This window comes from Myxine glutinosa, chromosome 4 (genome assembly GCF_964187855.1).
Source record: "Myxine glutinosa chromosome 4, kmMyxGlut1.1, whole genome shotgun sequence".
NCBI lineage: Eukaryota > Metazoa > Chordata > Myxini > Myxiniformes > Myxinidae > Myxine > Myxine glutinosa.
The window spans coordinates 93,508,063-93,526,847 of NC_136264.1; the positions used below are offsets into that span (position 1 = coordinate 93,508,063).

Consider the following 18,785-nt stretch of genomic DNA (forward strand, 5'->3'; position numbering starts at 1 on the left):
CAAGAGGGGAGTTTAGAAAGTGGATGATTAATGAAAGACGAACATTGATAACAAATTGGGTTTGTTGTGATTTTCAAGTTAGCAATCCGATTCAGAACGATGGAGGAGGGATGGAATGAATGTGAATTTAGACCATGTAGTGAGGGAGACGTATAAGATATTGAATTTCTTTTTTTTGAAGTGGAATGAGTTGGAGAGGAAATTGAGAAAAGCCTTTTAAATAGGAAGAAAAACAGCGTGTTGTAATATACCACTGAATAAAACACAGAAGGGGAAAGGTTAAACATATTTAAATAATATTTAAACAGAAACGTGAACAATCTTATATGCACAAAAATACCAACGGGGGGAGAGCCGAGAGGGACCACCACGAGTCACGTGAACAGGGCAAACGGTGGATGGCAAGGAGATAATGGGGGCGGGGCGAACAGCACACCTGGACCGAAAATACAGGATGAGACAACAGTTCACGTGGAGAAAATAAAATAAATGTTTGTTTTTTTGTTTTTTTTTGGGGGGGGGGGGGGGGTGGGGATTTAGAACGTTAGACAGAGTATTATGTTCGGGGTAGAAGGGAAAAAACCAAGAGCCAAGCAAAACACGCTTAAGTTAACAAAACACCGACGGGGGTACAACTACAAGGCCACACACGAGGAGCAGAACACGATTAATTAATTACGAGTTACAGGAAATTCAAACCAAAACTAACTATAATCAAACAATATCGCATGGACGATAAAATAACGAGTTGAAATTTGACAATCTATCTGGGGAAATGGGGGAGAAACACGTGGTCGGAGAACGAACGAACGAATAAGAATGAATAAACGAATGAGCACAGAGAAGGTAATGTCATTTTTTTTTTTTTTTTGAGTTGAGATTTACATAAGGAAGTAGGCTTTGGGGTGGAAAGACTGGGAAAACAGAGAACGAAAGTTATTGGATCACAAACGACAGGCGCTGAGAGAAAAACAAAGCCTCAAGGTTGTACAGTGTACACTGTACAAGGCCTCAAGACGACACGAATTAACACGATTTTCAATACAGGTATGAAAGATTTGCACCGAAAATCTTTGTCGGGACAATATACGTACATACACCATAAAATAAATACAGTTTTAACGAAAATACAAAATGGGAACAATTACTTAACTTCGATTTCGATGGAGAGCGTGTGGAGCTGCGAAAAAACGAACCCTCGCCAGCAAGACCGGAAACGGAAGCCTTAATTTACACAAGTATTCAATCCCCTGAGTCAATACTTTATAGAAGTGCCTTTGGCAGCGATTACAGCTGTGAGTCTTCTTGGATATGTTTGTATCAGTTTTGCACATCTAGATTTGAGGAGTTTCTCCCATTCTTACTTGCAAATTTGCTCAAGCTCTGTCAAGTTGGATGTGGGGTGTCAGGGAACAGCAATCTTCAAGTCTTCCCACAGATTCTCAATGGGATTCAGGTCTGGGTTTTGGCTTTTTTTATTTTCTTTTTTTTTGTATACAAGATCGAGGCTTGTGAAAGAGCTAACATTAATCACACAAAAAGTCAAACCGATACATAAAACACAAAAAACAAGGGGAGCGGTAGACAAGATGGGGAGAGAGGGGGAAGGACACAAACACAACATTTGAGAGCAGGGACATCGGGAGAAATGTGGGAGGGGAGGGCTTGGGGGGAGGTGGGAGAGGTATAAAACATATTAACACTGCAAGGACTTCCAGGAAAGAAGTTGGAATTTCAAAAAAAAAGTGTTTCTGGGGTGAATTAGCAGGGGTAGAAAAGATCAAGGTTTTCGATGGGGGAAGATAAGAGATGGTGGTGAACAGCTGTTTTAAAGACCTGGAGGGAGGAGTGGGATTGAAGGGAGTGGGGGAGTTTGTTCCAGAGGCGGGAGAAAAGGGGAATGAAAGAGTGAAGGTGAGCAGAGAGCCTAGATTTTGGCAGTTGAACCATAAGAGGGTTGCAGGCAGATCTTGTGCGACCTGAAGGAATATTGGGGGGACAGAGCACAGAGAGAGCTGGGGGAGCAAGGCCGGAGAGGAATCGGTAGAAGACAGAAAGACCACCAACCTGCCTGCGGTGAGTGAGTGAGTGAAAGGCCCTCGGAGTTAGCTTCATCGCAGGAGATTCCAATGATTCTGAAAGCTTTGGTTTCAACAGCGTGAAGCCGAACAACTCAACCGCCGAGCAAACCGACCGAGCACTTCGGCGAGGAAGCCGGCTGGGCCACTCAACGACTTTCATGTTCTTGTTCTGAAGCCATCCCAGTGTTGATTTGGCTGTATGCTTGGGGTCATTGTCCTATTCAAACATAAATCTTCGCCGCAGTCTCAGGTCTTTTGCACTCTGAAGCAGGTTCTCCTCAAAGATGGGCCTGTATTTGCCTCCATTCATTGTTCTCTCTATCCTTACAAGTCACCCAGTCCCTGAAAACCATCCACATAGCATGATGCTGCCACCACCATGCCTCAGCCTCATGGTAGGGATGGTGTTAGATGGGTGATGAGCTGTGCTTGGTTTCCACCAGACGTAGCACTTTGCATTCAGGCCAAAGAGTTCAATTTCCGTCTCATCAGACCAAAAAATATTTTGCCTCATGCTCACAGTCATTCACGTGCCTTTTTGCAAACTCCAGGCATGCTGCCAAGTGCCTTTTTCTCAGGAGTGGCTTTTTCTCAGGAGAAAATGTAAAAAAAAAAGTCAAGAAATGTTGTGTTTATGTGCTTCCCCTTCTCTCCCCATCTTGTCCACCGCTCCCCTTTTTATATACATTGTTTGTTTGTCTGTTTGATTTGTTTGTGATAAATGTTAGCTCTTTCACGAGCCTCGATTATGTATACAAAAAAAAAAGAAAAAAAAAAAAGTCTTTTCTGAAGGCACTGTACACACAAATATTCACTGAATAAACACATCAAGACAAAATGAAGATGAAGAACGAAGGAACAAGAAAAAAAAAACATCTGTTGCAAATGATCAAAACAGTACGATGTTACATAATGCAACAAAACATATAGGGCCGACTTTACAAAAGGTGTTTAAGAGTTAGCCACATGTGGAATCGCTAATCGTTCACACGTTCAAAGTTATCGCCTATCATCGAAGAGTGTTTATCTAATGTGTGATCAAAACCTAATCACAAGCGTTAAAATAACAAATAAACTTTTACATGTCAGCGAGGGCAAGTTTAAGAGTGCATTTAAGGCCTGGAAGCAAGCATTCTGCAAAAAACGGTATAGTTAGAACTGAAGTTGTACCCTCATTTACTTTGACAGTTGAAGTTCACTTTAGATTGATCACTATAAAGGTATGGAAGGAGTGACAAAACTTCACCAGATATGCTTACATTAAATAAATAGATAATTAATTTTATACTGTAGTATCCAACCCAAACATGAAACATGATAGAGGTGTCAATACATCATCAATCACTTCAATCCAGATTACCCAGAGTGGAATACATGTGGGAACCATAGCTCGGATACAGAGATTGTACACATTCACAGATTGTCTTTCCCATGATCAATGGCTGGAGAGATGGATGGATGGATAGATAGATGAGGGGAAGGAGGGATGTATGAGTGGAGGGAGGGATGGATGAGTGGAAGGAGGGATAGATAATCTCGAAGGAGGGATAGATAATCTCGAAGGACGGATGGATGTGATCTCGAAGGAAATTTCTGTTTTCTCTGCTGAATCTAATGGTAATGTAAGATGACTTGGATCAACTTACAATGAGGAGCAATTCGCTGAATCCACTCAAACAAACAATTGGCACTTTGATTCTCTGCAAATGCATCATTTCATTTGATGAAATGATACATTTGGATGCTGGAGGTATGGGCGGTGTTTCACAGGCTAATCGGCTGTTTATACCGCACAACTAAGCGCACAAGTAAACGTATGTTAATCTCCCTTTGTAAATTGCTATTTAAAGGGATGATTAGCTACGTGCGTGCGTAGAACAATGTGTTGTGAGCGTTTAAGGGTTAGGCAGGTGTTAGCAAGGTGCTTGCTAAGCACCTTTCGCAAATTCAGTCCATTCTGTATGCATACACTTTTTAACAGCGGTTTAAGGTTCATGGATGTGCTTGGATATAAATCATAGTCCAGATGAAGACATCTAGTAGACGTCAACGCATTTTTAATTTTACAGTAAGTAAAACATTGGAGAAACATGATTTTGTGGTACATGGGATATCAGCAGAAAAAAAAGAAATGAATATCGGGTTAGAGGGGAAGGAGATCGGACAAGGAAAGAGTTTTGAGTATCTGGGGAACAGTGACAAGGGAGGGTAAGTCAGAGGCAGAGGTGTGGATGAGCATTCAGCTGGGTGTACATGCGTGGAGGGTGGAGGGAGTAATTGCAGACAGAACGATTTCAAGGGGATTGAAAGGAAAGGTTTTATTAAATATCGTGTGTAACGTTGGCCTATTTTTAATGGCCTGAAAATGGTGGCCTTGACAGAGAGACAACAACAGAGGCTGTAGGTTTGCGAGAACTAGGTCAGAAGGATTGCGGGAGTGAGGAGGGCAGATAGAAGGAGAATGTATAAACTGAGGTAGGAGATTGGTGTGCCACATAGTGATATCGCTTAGCTGATTATACTGATTATTAACTGATTACAGCCATATTAGTGACATAGACGACTCAGCCTGTCATCCTTCCGAGGTCGGCAAATTGAGTACCAGCTTGCTGGGATGAATGTGCCGGTGTGTGCCCCGGTTTAGAATAGGTCCGCCGTATCCCTTCATGCCGTAAGAGGCGACTAAAGGGTTGGCATCAGGAAGGGCATCTGGCCATAAAAACATTGCCTCAAAAAGGGAACCATGATTGTCATGGGGCCCACAAGGCTAACCCCCGCTCTAGCAGGGAAAATGGCCTTAAAAAGGGAAAATGGCCTTTTTTTAGTGATATAGACTGGTGTGATAGCCATATATTTTAAATAAAAAAAAATCCTCTTCCCTTCTCAATGTTGGCATTTCTAATTTCTTCCCTCCGCACCTCTCTCTACTTTGTGAAAGCGAAATAAATACATGCCATACATACATAAATACATAAATACAAAAAGGGGTCACATGATCACATTTATTTACATAAGCAGGACGTACTGCATGATTTGCTTGAACAATAGTACACGTACAGTATATGGAAGGGTGAATTTAGAATGGTCTTTTAAATAACCGGTACGACCTCCTGTGAACCTCAATGGAAGCATCGGAAGACCGTTTTGGACCCTATTCTTTCGTAAATTATGCATTTTGCCATCTTACATTAAACAAGGCTTTGCAATCCACAACAGAGATTTTACGACAGACAGTGAGTTTACGGGAGAGTTTCTCACTTTGCGCATGCGTAAATGCTGTTCAACAGGTTGTGGTGTATTGTGATTGTATTTTCTTTTTAATAAGGTATTTAAAAAAAATTGAGCTTATGCTACAGGGGCAATAGCAAAGAGACAATTCGCTTCCTTCCATTGGAATCATTGGAATTGCTTCAGACATTATTGTACGAGGCTGGATGACATTTATAAACACTTTGGTGGATGAACAATTCGACAATCTCTTGATTTGGTACTTTCGTGATGTATTTTGGCATCTTTTTCATTGTTGTTAGTTGTGAAAACTTTCGAGAATAAAAGGTATGGGTTCACTCTTTGGTATCTTTTCAGCATATCATTTGAAGGGGCGGCCATTTTTCCCGTCTAGCCCTAATCTTATACATGGAGCACTGCAGTACTTCATTATAGACGTCAGATCCATCTTTGAGATATGGCGATGGGTGGAGGGAAGAAAATGCAAAAGTTTGATGAGCAATCATCATGGCAACCCCTTACAAACAAGAATGCACGTCCTCCAGAGGATACCAATTCTGCTAAATATTATTACGTTTGCGGGGGTAGAGGATGAAATACCATAGTACAGGTAGGATTGTATAGTATTAGCATGGACCGTGGATGCGTAGGAGACATCTCGATGTATTAAGTAGGGAAACTGGAGCGTAAAGTTGTTTATGGGTCTTCACACGGGGGGTGGAGCTATGCCAACTAAATAGGGGTTAAGTTAGTTTTCCCCCAGTTTGCGATTGCCTCTTGCAGCTTTTCCCTACGTTTTTTTACACATACAAAACCATCCATAAAAACTCACGCTCAGTTACAACAACAACAATACCAATAGTGCGAGCGTGAGGAGAACTTTGCGGAGCTCATGTGGACTTTTGCGATCGTGAAGAGGAGGCATTTGTGGCGGTTTGTAGGGCTCTTGGCACGTCAGGCAGAGTGGGGGACCGAAAGAGAACCGCCTGCACAAGTTACCTCATGTACAGTACGTGGGCTGTGGAGAGCGACTCGGCACCATTGTCTGGGATTTTTCCCGCGCAAGCGGCTCGGACCACTTTTATTGCCGACTTCATTCAACGATCTCGTTGAGCAAGCTGAGTACCGGCGGGCTCAACAAAGCAATTTATTTTACTTTATCATTCCCCTGTTGTGTATTTGTGTCTGAATGGAGACGTCTCAGATTAGGATTTAATTTTAACCTCAACATTCATTTTATTGCCGTTAAAATTAATCAAATTCATTATTGTGGCATTTATTTCATTTGTTGTGTGTTTATTTGTTTGTGAGTCCGAGAATAAACCCATGTGGCTTCCGTCTGAGGTAAGCGCTTTGGTCCCCCTCACCGGACCATTTTCCGGACTGCGGGCAGTGATGCCGGATCATCACTGCCGGACAACACTATTTTCGGCTACGCGCCTCGGGAATAAGGACCGTTACAGCTATTCATCACCCAGCGGTGTTAACCGCAGGGCTGACACGACATTGGGATATCCCCTCAAACATCCAGTCCTCCCACCCCAAACGCACCCCACTCCACCAATCTCATTCCACCCCAACTCCTCCATGTTTCTACAGGATTACTTTTGTGATAATACTAAAGGAAGTTACACATTTTGTTTGAGAACAACAAAAAAAAAATGGTAGAAGTACTTTTGATTGATGGAGAAATGCCTGAAGGGGTTCCGGAAGTACTCTTTCGGGATGACAAGAAAACACCCGGAGCCATCGGTGTCGCACCACGGACCGCACCAAGAGCTCCACCAGGTGAGGTGTACTCGTGGTCTGCCAAGCTTCCAGAAAAAAACTCCTATGGCAAGTGGAATCAAGCAGTATCATCATTTAATGATTTTTTTTTTTCATTCTCTTCCTGGATAAGCCATTCATAAAGTAGACAGATTACCTTCTCACAATGAAAACAACCATGACCAAAATACACACCTGTGTCCGTGGTTCCGGCGTGAGGACGTGTTCTGGTGAGGCGTGTTGTTCTACCAGTGTTTCTCCAGGAAGCACCTCCTCCTTCTCTACACTAAGTTGCGCCGGTGGTTGTGTTGACAATGATGGCTTTCGCTTAGCAGGTTTCTTCTTCTGGGGTTTCTGTTGCTCCTGGAAATAGTACAATGAATATTGACCACGATGAAGCGATGTCAGGAAAACAAGAACTTTGTTGAATTTAATGTTCCTCATTAGGCCTCATCCATTATTCTGAGCAGGTTTTATCCTCGGTGTATGTATGTATGTGTATGTGTGTGTGTATGTGTATGTGTATGTGTATGTGTATGTGTATGTGTATATATGTATGTATATATATATATATATATATATATATATATATATATATATATATATATATATATATATATATATATATACAGTATGTATGTATGTATGTATGTATGTACGTGTATACATACATACATACATATATATATCTATATATATCTATATATATCTCTATATATATATATATATATATATATATATATATATATATATATATATATATATATATATATATATATATATATATATATATATATATATATCTATCTATATATATCTATATATATATATATATATATACGTATATTGAAGGAGCTGGGGCTCCCACGTCGATCGGAAGAATGGACGGGACAAAAAGCTGGAATTCATCCGAGTTGCTTTAATCAAACCAAACACTCAGGCACTCTGAAAAGCCCGTTTATCGGGCAGCAATATATATACATATTATCCCGGAGCGTTTGCCCAGGAAAGGCGAGAGGGGGCGTGGCCCAGCGTCCCGACCGAGGCCTGGCAAGTTGAGCGCGGGCCTGCCCGGGCGTCCTGGACGAGCCCGGCATGGTGATCGCTCCGCGTCCTTGATAGGTGCAAGGCGATTGTGAAAACCCAGCGGTAGCCGCTACACACGTCCCCCCAGAATCGACTTGCACCGGCAGGGTCAATTTGAGGGGGGTCCTGATGACCCGGCCGAAGCGACCCCTGGCGGGTCGTGGGAGGGGGTCCGGTGTGGTGGTGGGCGGTCGAGTGGGGGGCACCGTGGACGGGGGGCGGCCTCGCCGCGGCGGAAGGGCCACCCGTGGTGGGTGGTCGACGTCCACGTGCGCCGGCTTGAGGCGGTCCACCGCAATCCGGTCCGACCTGCCGCCGATGTCGATGACGAACGACTTGTCGTCCCGTCGCAGCACCCGGAAGGGCCCGTCGTACGGCGGCCGGAGTGGCCCCCGATGTGCGTCGTGATGCACAAAAACATACTCCGCTGTGCGAAGTGCTGGGGGGACGTAGGACTGGGGGTCACCGTGGTGGGATGTTGGCACGGGGGCAAACCGTCGGGCGGCCTCCTGGAGGTCCGAGCGCTGGTGAGCTGCGGACCAGGGACTGGTAGCGTCGGGCACGAATTCGCCCGGGACGCGTAGTGCCTGGCCATAGACAAGCTCGGCGGTGGATGCCTGGAGGTCCTCCTTGGGGGCCGTGCAGAGGCCCAAAAGGACCCACGGCAGCCGGTCGGCCCAACCGCCGTCTTGAAGGCCGGCCATGAGCACGGCCTTCATGGAGCGGTGGAATCGCTCGCACAACCCGTTTGCTTGGGGGTGGTAGGCCGTAGTACGGTGGAGCTTGACCCCCAGGTTGCGGGCGACCGCGCCCCACAGCTCGGAGGTGAACTGTGGTCCGCGGTCTGACGAGATGTCCGCCGGTGCGCCGAAGCGGGCGAACCAGGTAGCGATGAAAGCCTGCGCCACGTCGGCGGTGGTGGTGGAGACGAGGGGAACGGCCTCCGGCCACCTGGTGGTCCTGTCCACCATGGTGAGCAGGTGTGTGAACCCCCGTGACAGGGGGAGGGGGCCCACCAGATCCACGTTGACGTGGTCGAAACGTCGTTCGGGCACGGTGAAAGGTGCCAGCGGGGCCTGGGTGTGTCGGTGGACCTTGGCCCGTTGGCAGGCCGTGCAGGTGCTGGTCCAATCGCGGACGTCCCGACGAAGGCCGTGCCAAACGAATCGCGCCGACACCAGCTTCTGGGAAGCTTTCCGGCCCGGGTGGGAAAGGGCGTGGAGGAAGGCGAAGATGCGGCGTTGCCAGGTGACGGGCACGATGGGGCGAGGCTGGCCTTGGGAGACGTCGCAGAGCAGGACAGTGTCCGCGAAGGGGATGTCGGCCAGGCGGAGGCCCGTGTCCGCCGCCCGGAGGGCTTGCACCGTGGTGTCGGTGGTTTGGTCCGCCGCCATAAGCGCAAAGTCCACGCCCAGGTGGACCGCGTTCGCGCTGGCCCGGGAAAGACAGTCGGCCACGGCGTTGTTTTTGCCGGCGACGTGCCGGATGTCCGTGGTAAACTCCGACACGGCGGAGAGGTGGCGCTGTTGGCGGGCCGACCACGGCTCCGTGACCTTGGCCATGGCGTAAACCAACGGCTTGTGGTCGACGAACGCCGTGAAAGGTCGGCCCTCCAGGAGGTGGCGGAAATGGCGGACGGCCAGGTGTAGACCGAGGAGCTCCCGGTCAAACGTGCTGTATTTGAGCTCGTTCGGCCGGAGCTGCCGGCTGAAAAAAGCGAGTGGCTGCCAAACCCCGTTCACCCATTGCTCATGTACGGCGCCCACCGCGTAGTCGGAGGCATCCGTGGTGAGGGCGATGGGAGCGTTGAGCACCGGGTGAGCGAGCAGTGTTGCGTCAGCGAGGGCCCGCTTTGAGCTTTGGAAGGCCGCATCCATTGCTGCGGACCAGGCGATGTCGTGCTTGGCCGGCTTGCCCCGGAGGGCTTCGTAGAGGGGCCGCATGAGTTGAGCAGCGCGGGGCACGAAGCGGTGATAAAAATTCACCATTCCCAGGAATTCCTGCAGGGCCTTTATGGTGCGGGGACGCGGGAACGTGGTGATGGCCTCGACCTTGGTTGGCAGCGGCACGGCCCCGTTCTTGGTGATGTGGTGGCCCAAAAAATCAACGGCCATCGTGCCGAAGTGGCATTTGGCCGGGTTGACGATGAGGCCGTGCTCGCTGAGGCGCCCGAACAGTGTTCGGAGGTGGAGGAGGTGCTCGGCCCGGGACGTGCTGGCGACGAGGATGTCGTCCAGGTAAACGAAAAGGAACGGCAGGTCACGCAGCACGCCGTCCATCAAGCGCTGGAACGCCTGAGCCGCGTTCTTGAGACCAAACGGCATCCGCAAGAATTCGAATAAGCCGAACGGCGTGATGACTGCCGTTTTAGGGACGTCGGCCGCCCTGACAGGTACCTGGTGATATCCCCGTATGAGATCAATTTTCGAAAAAATGACCCGTCCCGCCAGACGGGCGGAGAAGTCTTGGATATGCGGGATCGGGTACCTGTCGGGGGTGGTAGCGTCATTGAGACGGCGGTAGTCGCCACACGGGCGCCATCCACCCCCCGGCTTTGGCACGATGTGCAGTGGCGAGGCCCACGCGCTATCGGAGCGCCGCACGATGCCGAGGTGCTCCAACGCGTCGAATTCGGCCTTCGCCACGGCGAGCTTGGCTGGGTCGAGGCGGCGGGCCCTGGCGTAGACCGGCGGGCCCGTGGTTGGTATGTGGTGCTCGATCCCATGCCGTACTGCGACGGCCGAAAACGTCGGCCGCGTGAGGGCCGGGAACTCCGTGAGCAGGCGAGCAAACTCGTTCGCCGCCGGGACGGCGCATGCCAGCTCGGTCGGCGCGGAGCTGCTCAATGTGCATACCAGGGAGCTGAAGGTTTCGGCATTGATTAAACGACGCCGTTGGACGTCCACCAGCAGTCCATGTGCGCAGAGGAAGTCGGCGCCTAGCAGAGCCATGGGCACGTTTGCGGTTACAAACGTCCAAGCAAAGCGTTGGCCGCCAAAGCAGAGGGTGACGTTGCGCGGGCCGAAGGTGCGGATGGTCGATGCGTTGGCCGCAACCAAGGAGGGGCCGCAAACCGCGGATTGCCTGTCCTGGTCAGAGGCAGGTATGACGCTCAGTTGGGCGCCGGTGTCGCACAGGAAGTGCCGTCCGGACGCTTTATCCGTGATGAACAGTAAGTTGCCCGTGTGGCCGGCGCTCATGGCTGGTAATGAACGCCGGCCCGGCCGTTTCCCGGCCTGCCGAAGGTGCACGGGGGTCGGCATGTCCGGGCCTTCTGTCCGAACCTGGCATGATAGTAACACCACGCTTGGTCAGGTGGAGGCCCCGGTCGTCGTGCTGGAGGTGGTCGGCTCGGTGTAGCGGCCGCCAATTGCGTCGGCAGTTCGGTCGTCGACCGTGCCGGGTGCTCGGGCGCCATGGGTGTTGCGTCGGACGGCGGTGGGTCCCATGTCGCCGCTGCGATGCGCTGTCCTGCGGCGGAGATCTTGTCGGCTTCTCTGGCAAGGGCCCGGGGATCTGTGATCGTCGTGCTTGCCAGGGCGAGGCGTACCGGGTTAGGCAGCTGACGGAGGAACAGCTCCCGGAACAGGAATGCCGGAGAGTGCTCGCCGAGCAGTGAAAGCATGTAGTCCATTCGCTCGGAAGGGCGCGTGTCGCCGAGCTCGGGCAGGTCGAGCAGGCGCCGTGCGCGTTCCGCCGATGGGAGGGCGAAAGCGTCGAGGAGAAGCTTCTTAATCGCGCCGTATTTGTCAGCGGCTGGCGGGCTCTCGAGGAGGCTCAGGGCGCGGGCCGCGGTGGCCGAACCGAGCGCTGCTACCACATGGTGGAAGCGGGTGTCGTCGGCCGTGATGCCTCGCAGGGCGAACAGGGAATCCGCCTGTGCGAACCAAACCGCCGCGTGAGCCTCCCAGAAGGTAGGCAGTTTAAGGGCGACTGCCGTGTCCATGTCGGTAGGTCACCAATGAAGGAGCTGGGGCTCCCACGTCGATCGGAAGAATGGATGCGACAAAAAGCTGGAATTCATCCGAGTTGCTTTAATCAAACCAAACACTCAGGCACTCTGAAAAGCCCGTTTATCGGGCAGCAATATATATACATATTATCCCGGAGCGTTTGCCCAGGAAAGGCGAGAGGGGGCGTGGCCCTGCGTCCTGGCTGCGGCCTGGCAAGTTGAGGGCGAGCCTGCCCGGGCATGCCCGGGTGTCCCGACCGAGGCCTGGCAAGTTGAGCGCGGGCCTGCCCGGGCGTCCTGGACGAGCCCGGCATGGTGATCGCTCCGCGTCCTTGATAGGTGCAAGGCGATTGTGAAAACCCAGCGCTACAATATATATATATATATATATATATATATATATATATTGCAAGAATAAAATAAAACAGCAACTGAACAATTTATTATCGCTTGGAAAGTTGGACAAGAGAGGATCAATTGTCATAAATTGCAAGACACACACACACATCTCGTTTTTTCCTTTTTCTCGTTTTCATCTCGAACACATCTTGTTTTCTCACACATCAAACATCTCGTTTCATCATTTTTCATCATCATTTCATCATCATCATCTCGTTTCATCATCATCTCGTTTCATCATTTCATCAGTTTCATTATCATCTCGTTTCATCATTTCATCAGTTTCATCATCATCTCGTTTCATCATTTCATTATCATCTCGTTTCATCATTTCATTTCATACACATCTCGATTTCACACACGCACGCGCACACACACACACGCATGCACGCGCACACACACACACACACACACACACACACACACACACACACACACACACACACACACACACACACACACACACACACGCATGCAGGCGCACGCACGCACACACACACACACACACACACACACACACACACACACACACACACACACACACACACACACACCTTGGAGAATGCAATATCGTTTACACATACCTTGGATATGCAATATCGTTTACACATACCTTGGATATGCAATATCTTTTACACATACCTTGGATATGCAATATCGTTTACACATACCTTGGAAAATGCAATATCGTTTACACATACCTTGGATATGCAATATCGTTTACACATACCTTGGATATGCAATATCTTTTACACATACCTTGGATATGCAATATCGTTTTACGACACCAATTTCGCAAAGGCAAACTTATGTAAACTCACGTAGAAGGCCAAATTTTTAAAAATGCATGTGCAAACGCAGCTAACTGCCTTAGAATGTATGTTTGTGCCTGCTCATGAGTCAAGCAATGATAATGCAGAAAGCAAAACGGAAATGAAAAACAAGAGGGTGAGAGATATTCCGTGGAAACTTTCGTGGCTCGCAAAGATTGGCTCGACAACTTCAAGTGGCGCTCTAATCTGCACAGCATCCACATTAGTGGCGAATCTGCAAGAGCTGTCACCTATACAGCAAGTAAGTTTCATGAATTATTGAAAATGGCGACTACCCTCCAAATTTAGTGTTTAATGTGGAAGAAACAGGCTTATTTTGGAAGCGCATGCCAACGTGCATTTTCATCTCCTATGAGGAAAAACATACTTCCAGATTTGCTATCTTTATCAAAAACTCTTCCTCACTCTCCCTGAACTGTCCTCTCTCCACCTCACCCCCAGGAGTACCTCTGGCTACAGCTTCCCCTTCGCTCCCACCTTTTGTTCATATGTGTGTTGTACTGTCCACCAAACAGTGATGACTCCATATACATCTCGTTGTCTGATAACATAGACCATCTTCTATCTACTCATCCCAACTCTCTCTTCCCCATATGTGGTGATTTCAACTGTCATCATGCCAGCTGGCTGGGTGTGGGTTCCTCTGACACCTGCCATGGCATTTCAGCAAAGGACTTCCGCGACTCACTGGGACTGACATAACCTGTCAATTTCCTGACTCAGATATCAGTCAAAGGAGCATCTTCTCTTCTAGACTTGGTTTTGACAAACTTCCCTGCAAGTGTCTGCTGCTCTTCTTGTGCTCCAATCGGTTCATCTGACCATCTCTGAGAGCCTCCTCAGCGCCGACGAGTCTGGCATTTCACCAGGGCCAACTGGCACGGTCTTCAAGCAGCCATCAATCATCTGGACTGGTCTCCCATCTCTACCGCCTCTGACATCAACTCATCCTGGGAATTCTTCCAAAGTAAACTGCTCTCTCTCATGCACAGATTTATCCCATCTCGTCTTCAGTTGTCATACCCTTCCTCCCGTCCATGGTACACAGAATGTTGTGGTGAGGCAGTTGCCTTGAAACAACTTGCATTCACCTCCTGGAAGGCAAATCCAACGGAAGGCAATCTCATTTCCTTTCACAAAGCTCGGAACAAGTGTGTGACTACCCTCAGGAAAGCCAGGAAAGAATATCTCTCTACACTCAAGAGTGAACTCTCAAACCTGTATCCCTCCTCCAAATCCTGGTGGTGTCTTGTCCAATCTGTTTCTGGTGTTTGTTCCCCCTCCATCCCCTCGCTTATCTCAAACGGCTACACAGCTGACTCTGCACGTGAAAAAGCTGAATGCCTCAACTCTGTGTTTGCCTCAAAATATTGTGTCCCAAACCCGTCTGTCTCTCTGCACCCACTGTACCCAGTCGTACCCAGCTGCTCCTAGACTCTGTGTCCTTCTCTCCTGACAAGGTGGAGAAGTTTCTGTCAATCCTCGACTCTGATTCTGCAACTGCACCAGACGGCATCAGCCCACGGGTCCGAAAATCCGACTCTGCCGCTCTTTCACACCCTCACTCTGTTCTCTTCACCCTCTCTTTTGCTCAAGGTCATCTGCTATGAGCTTGGAAATCAACCAAGATTACCGCTTCACACAAAAAGTGCAAAAACAAATCCTTGCAACTACAGATCAATCAGACTGCTCTCCATTATCAGGAAAGTCATGGAATCCATCATTGCTTCGGATATCAAATCCTCCGTCTTCTCCAATGGCTTGATCTCTAATCATCAATTTGGATTCAGATCAGGTCACTCTACTCTGAACATGCTGCTTCTGCTGTCTCAACAATTGATGGAGGTCCTCATTGTCAAACAGGAAATTAGAGCTGTCTCCCTTGACATATCACGTGCCTTCGAAACGGTCTGGCACCCAGCTCTGCTCACCAAACTCTCCTCTTATGGTATCCATGGAAATCTTCACGCATGGCTTGCGGACTTCCTCTCTGGTCGTAGTCAACGTGTGGCCCTGAATGGATTTCTCTCCTCTCCCCGTTCCTGTTCAGGCTGGAGTTCCCCAAGGCAGTGTTCTGGGCCCTGTGCTTTTTCTGCTCTTCATCAATGATCTCTCCGACTCTCTGGAAAATCCTCTATCTCTTTGCTGATGACTCCACTCTCTGCCACTCCATACCTCATCCTTCCGATTGGCAGTCTGCAGCCTCCTCACTCTCTGCAGACCTGGACAAAATCAGACTGGTCAAACAAGTGGAACACGTCTTTCAATCCTGACAAATCTCACACTCTCACTATGTCTCTCCGAAAAGACCGTCTGGACAACACTCCCATCTACTTTCTCAACAATCCTAACCAATAAGTTCTGTCACTCAAGGTCTTGGGTCTCTCAAACTGCCATGATCTTTCCTGGGAAAGCCACATTTCCAAGCTGGCCTCCAAAGCCAGTCGCTGACTGGGCATCCTCCGTCGTGCAAAGTCCTTCCTTGGCACACCTGAGCTCCTCACCACATACAAGGCTTTCATTCGCAGCTCAATGGAATACTGCTCTCCCCTCTGGGCTGGTGCTCCTGCCTCACACCTAGCTCGGCTTCACGCTGTTGAAACCAGTTTTCAGAATAATTGGTATATCCCGTGATGAAGCTAACTTTGAGGGCCTTTCACTCACTCACCGCAGGCAGGTTGGTGGTCTTTCTGTCTTCTACAGACTCCTCTCCGGCCTAGCTCCCCCAGCCGTGTCTGTCCTCTGTCCCCAAAATACTCCTACAGGTCGCACAAGATCTGCCAGCAACCCTCTTCTGGTGAAACTGCCAAAATCAAGACTCTCTGCTCACCTTCACTCTTTCATTCCTCTTTTCTCCCACCTCTGCAACAAACTCCCTCACTCTCTTCAATCCCACTCCTCCCTCCAGGTCTTTAAAACAGCTGTTCACCACCATCTCTTATCTTCCCCCATCCAAAACCTTGATCTTTTCTACCCCCGTTAATTCACCCCAGATCCACTTTTCTGAAATACAGACTTCTTTCCTGGAAGTCCTAGCAGTGTCCATGTAGTTTTTACCTCTCCCACTCCCCTTCCTAAGCCTCCTCCCCCCAAGCCCACTCCCTCCCACAGATCTCCTGATGTCCCTGCTCTCAAATGTTGTACTTGTGTGCTTGCCCCTCTCCCCATCTTGTCTCCCGCTGCCTTTATTATGCCTTATGTGTCTGTTTTTGTTTTTTTTTGTCATTAATGTTAGCTCTTACATGAGCCTCAATCTTGTATACAACAACAACAACAACAACAACAAAAAAAATCTGTTAAAAATGTCCTTACCCTCCTGTTGAGGGGAGAAGGGATGCTAAAGATCGCCTTACCCTACTGTTGTACTTTTGGGGGGATGCTTAAGATCACCTTACTATCCTGTTGGATGAGGCGAGAGGAGGGTAGGATGATAAGGGCCGCCTTACCCTTCTGGAGGTGGGGATGATAAATATCCCCTCACCCTCCTGTTGGTGAGGATGATAAAGATCACCTTATCATCCTGTTTTTAAATGTTTTGTCAGGTTATGGTGCTATTTATCACCTACTAGCAAAAGTACCTGGTGTTACCGGGTAACAAGGAGTCACTTCCTGACGGGAATATGAAGAGGAGGGGAGGAGAGGAGGGAGGGAGAGGGGGGGGAGGAGCAGAGGGAGGGAGAGGGGGGAGGAGAGGAGGGAGAGAGAGGGGGAGGAGAGTAGGGAGGGAGAGGGGGGAGGAGAGTAGGGAGGGAGAGGGGGGAGGAGAGGAAAGGGGGTTGGAGAGGTGGAGGTGGAGGGGGGAAGGGGTGAGGAAAGGGAGAGGGAAGGGGGAGAGAGGAGGGGAAAAGTAGGGGGAGGGGAAGGAAAATGGGGGGGGGGGAGGGGGAAGGAGGAGGGGAGGGGATGAAAGGAGGAGAGGAGGAGGAGGGGAAGGGAGGGAAACGGTGAGAAGGGAAGGGGAAGGAGTGGAGTGGGAGGAGGAGATAGAGAAGGGAGGGTGCAGGGGAGAGAGAGAAAGAAGGGAGGAGAGAAGGGAGGAGAGAAGAAAGGAGGGCAGACGGGGAAAGGGGGAGAGAGGAGGGAGGGGTGAGGAGGAAGCAGGGGTGGGGGAGCGAAGAGGGGGAGGAGCAGGGAGAAGCAGGGAGGAGAGAGAGAAGGGAAGGAGGGTGGAGCAAGGAAGCAGGTAGGGGGGGGGGGGAAGGGGAGAGTGACTATATCGCACAAAAATGTGAGTCAATAAAAAAATGGGTATGTAAAAACAAAAAGGAAGCTCTGTTTACTGTAACACCATGGCTTGCAAAAGCAGCCTGAATAGTGTTCACCAAGTGGTGATTAGGTTAATATATACACCTTGTTAATCTTGTTCAAAAAGGTGAAATAACACACCAAAACTTCCCCGGCCTTGTGTCTAATTAATTAAGCACACAGGTATTTCTGACTTCATTTGTACAGCCCTGGCCAAGTGGCTTTAGCACCCCAGCAAGCACTCCAACGAAATGGGTGATAAGGAACGGCTGGCTTGGCAAGCGATAGCCAGCTGTTTGCTTCTGGTTGAAATGGCCGAGGAATTTTAAAAACAGATCGCAGGTACAGTGGAGTGACACCCTATCCCATGGAAGTATGCATTAAGTTAAAAATTATTATGAAGTTCAAAAAAAAAAAAAAAACTAACCCCAGAAGGAGAATGACAGACTCGCTTCAATAAATGAATATATACACTTGGTTATCCAAATCGCATCCCGGTGTGTACCCTGGTTAGAATAGGTACACCATATCCTTGCGTGTCGTAAGAGGCGACCAAGAGGGTTGGCGTCAGGAAGGGCATCCGGCCATAAAAACATTGCCTCAAAAAGAGAACCATGAGAATTACAACTACATATGGGCAGGGTACAGCCCGAAGTGGAGATCGGTTTCTGAGGTTTGGGACATGGAATGTAGGGACAATGACAGGGAGATCAGGAGAAGTGGTGGAAGTATTGGTCAGAAGAAGAGTGGACATATGTTGTGTGCAAGAGACGAGATGGAAGGGAAGTGGTGTGAGAATGGTGAAGGGTAGGCAGGGACAGAAATACAAGTTTGTGTGGCAAGGGTGCCTGGAGGGCATGAATGGTGTTGGTGTCCTGTTTTCTGAGGAGTTTGTAGACAGTGTGGTGAGTGTGACGAGAGTGAGTGATAGGTTGATGATGGTGAAAATGATGAATGGAAAGCTCTTGGTGAACGTCATCTCGGGATATGCTCCGCAGGTTGGTCGGAGCGATGAAGAGAAGGACAAGTTCTGGTGTGAGATAGAGAAGCTGATGGAAAACGTGAAAGATGAGGCAGTTGTTGTGGTGGGAGGAGACCTAAATGGACATGTGGGAAGGAGTATGGACGGTTTTGAGGGAGTTCATGGGGGTTACGGATATGGTGTGAGAAATGGAGAAGGTGAAAGGATTTTGG

The 18,785-nt window shown here is 49.0% G+C and overlaps 1 protein-coding gene across 23 annotated transcripts in view; it reads right to left on the reverse strand.

Annotated features, from left to right (window-relative positions):
* LOC137424988 (histone lysine demethylase PHF8) overlaps positions 1-18,785 on the reverse strand; it is a 158,552-nt gene that overhangs the window by 7,220 nt on the left and 132,547 nt on the right. For 14 of the 23 annotated variants that reach the window (XM_078776175.1, XM_078776170.1, XM_078776167.1 and 11 more), the window contains 2 exons: positions 7,272-7,439; positions 6,984-7,140 (listed from right to left, as the gene is read on the reverse strand). In XM_078776175.1, coding sequence (XP_078632301.1) covers positions 6,984-7,140; positions 7,272-7,439 — 325 coding nt within the window. Of the gene's footprint in view, positions 1-6,983; positions 7,141-7,267; positions 7,440-18,785 lie in introns of all 23 variants that reach the window. The other 9 variants (XM_078776165.1, XM_068112937.2, XM_078776166.1 and 6 more) reach the window with 1 other exon arrangement.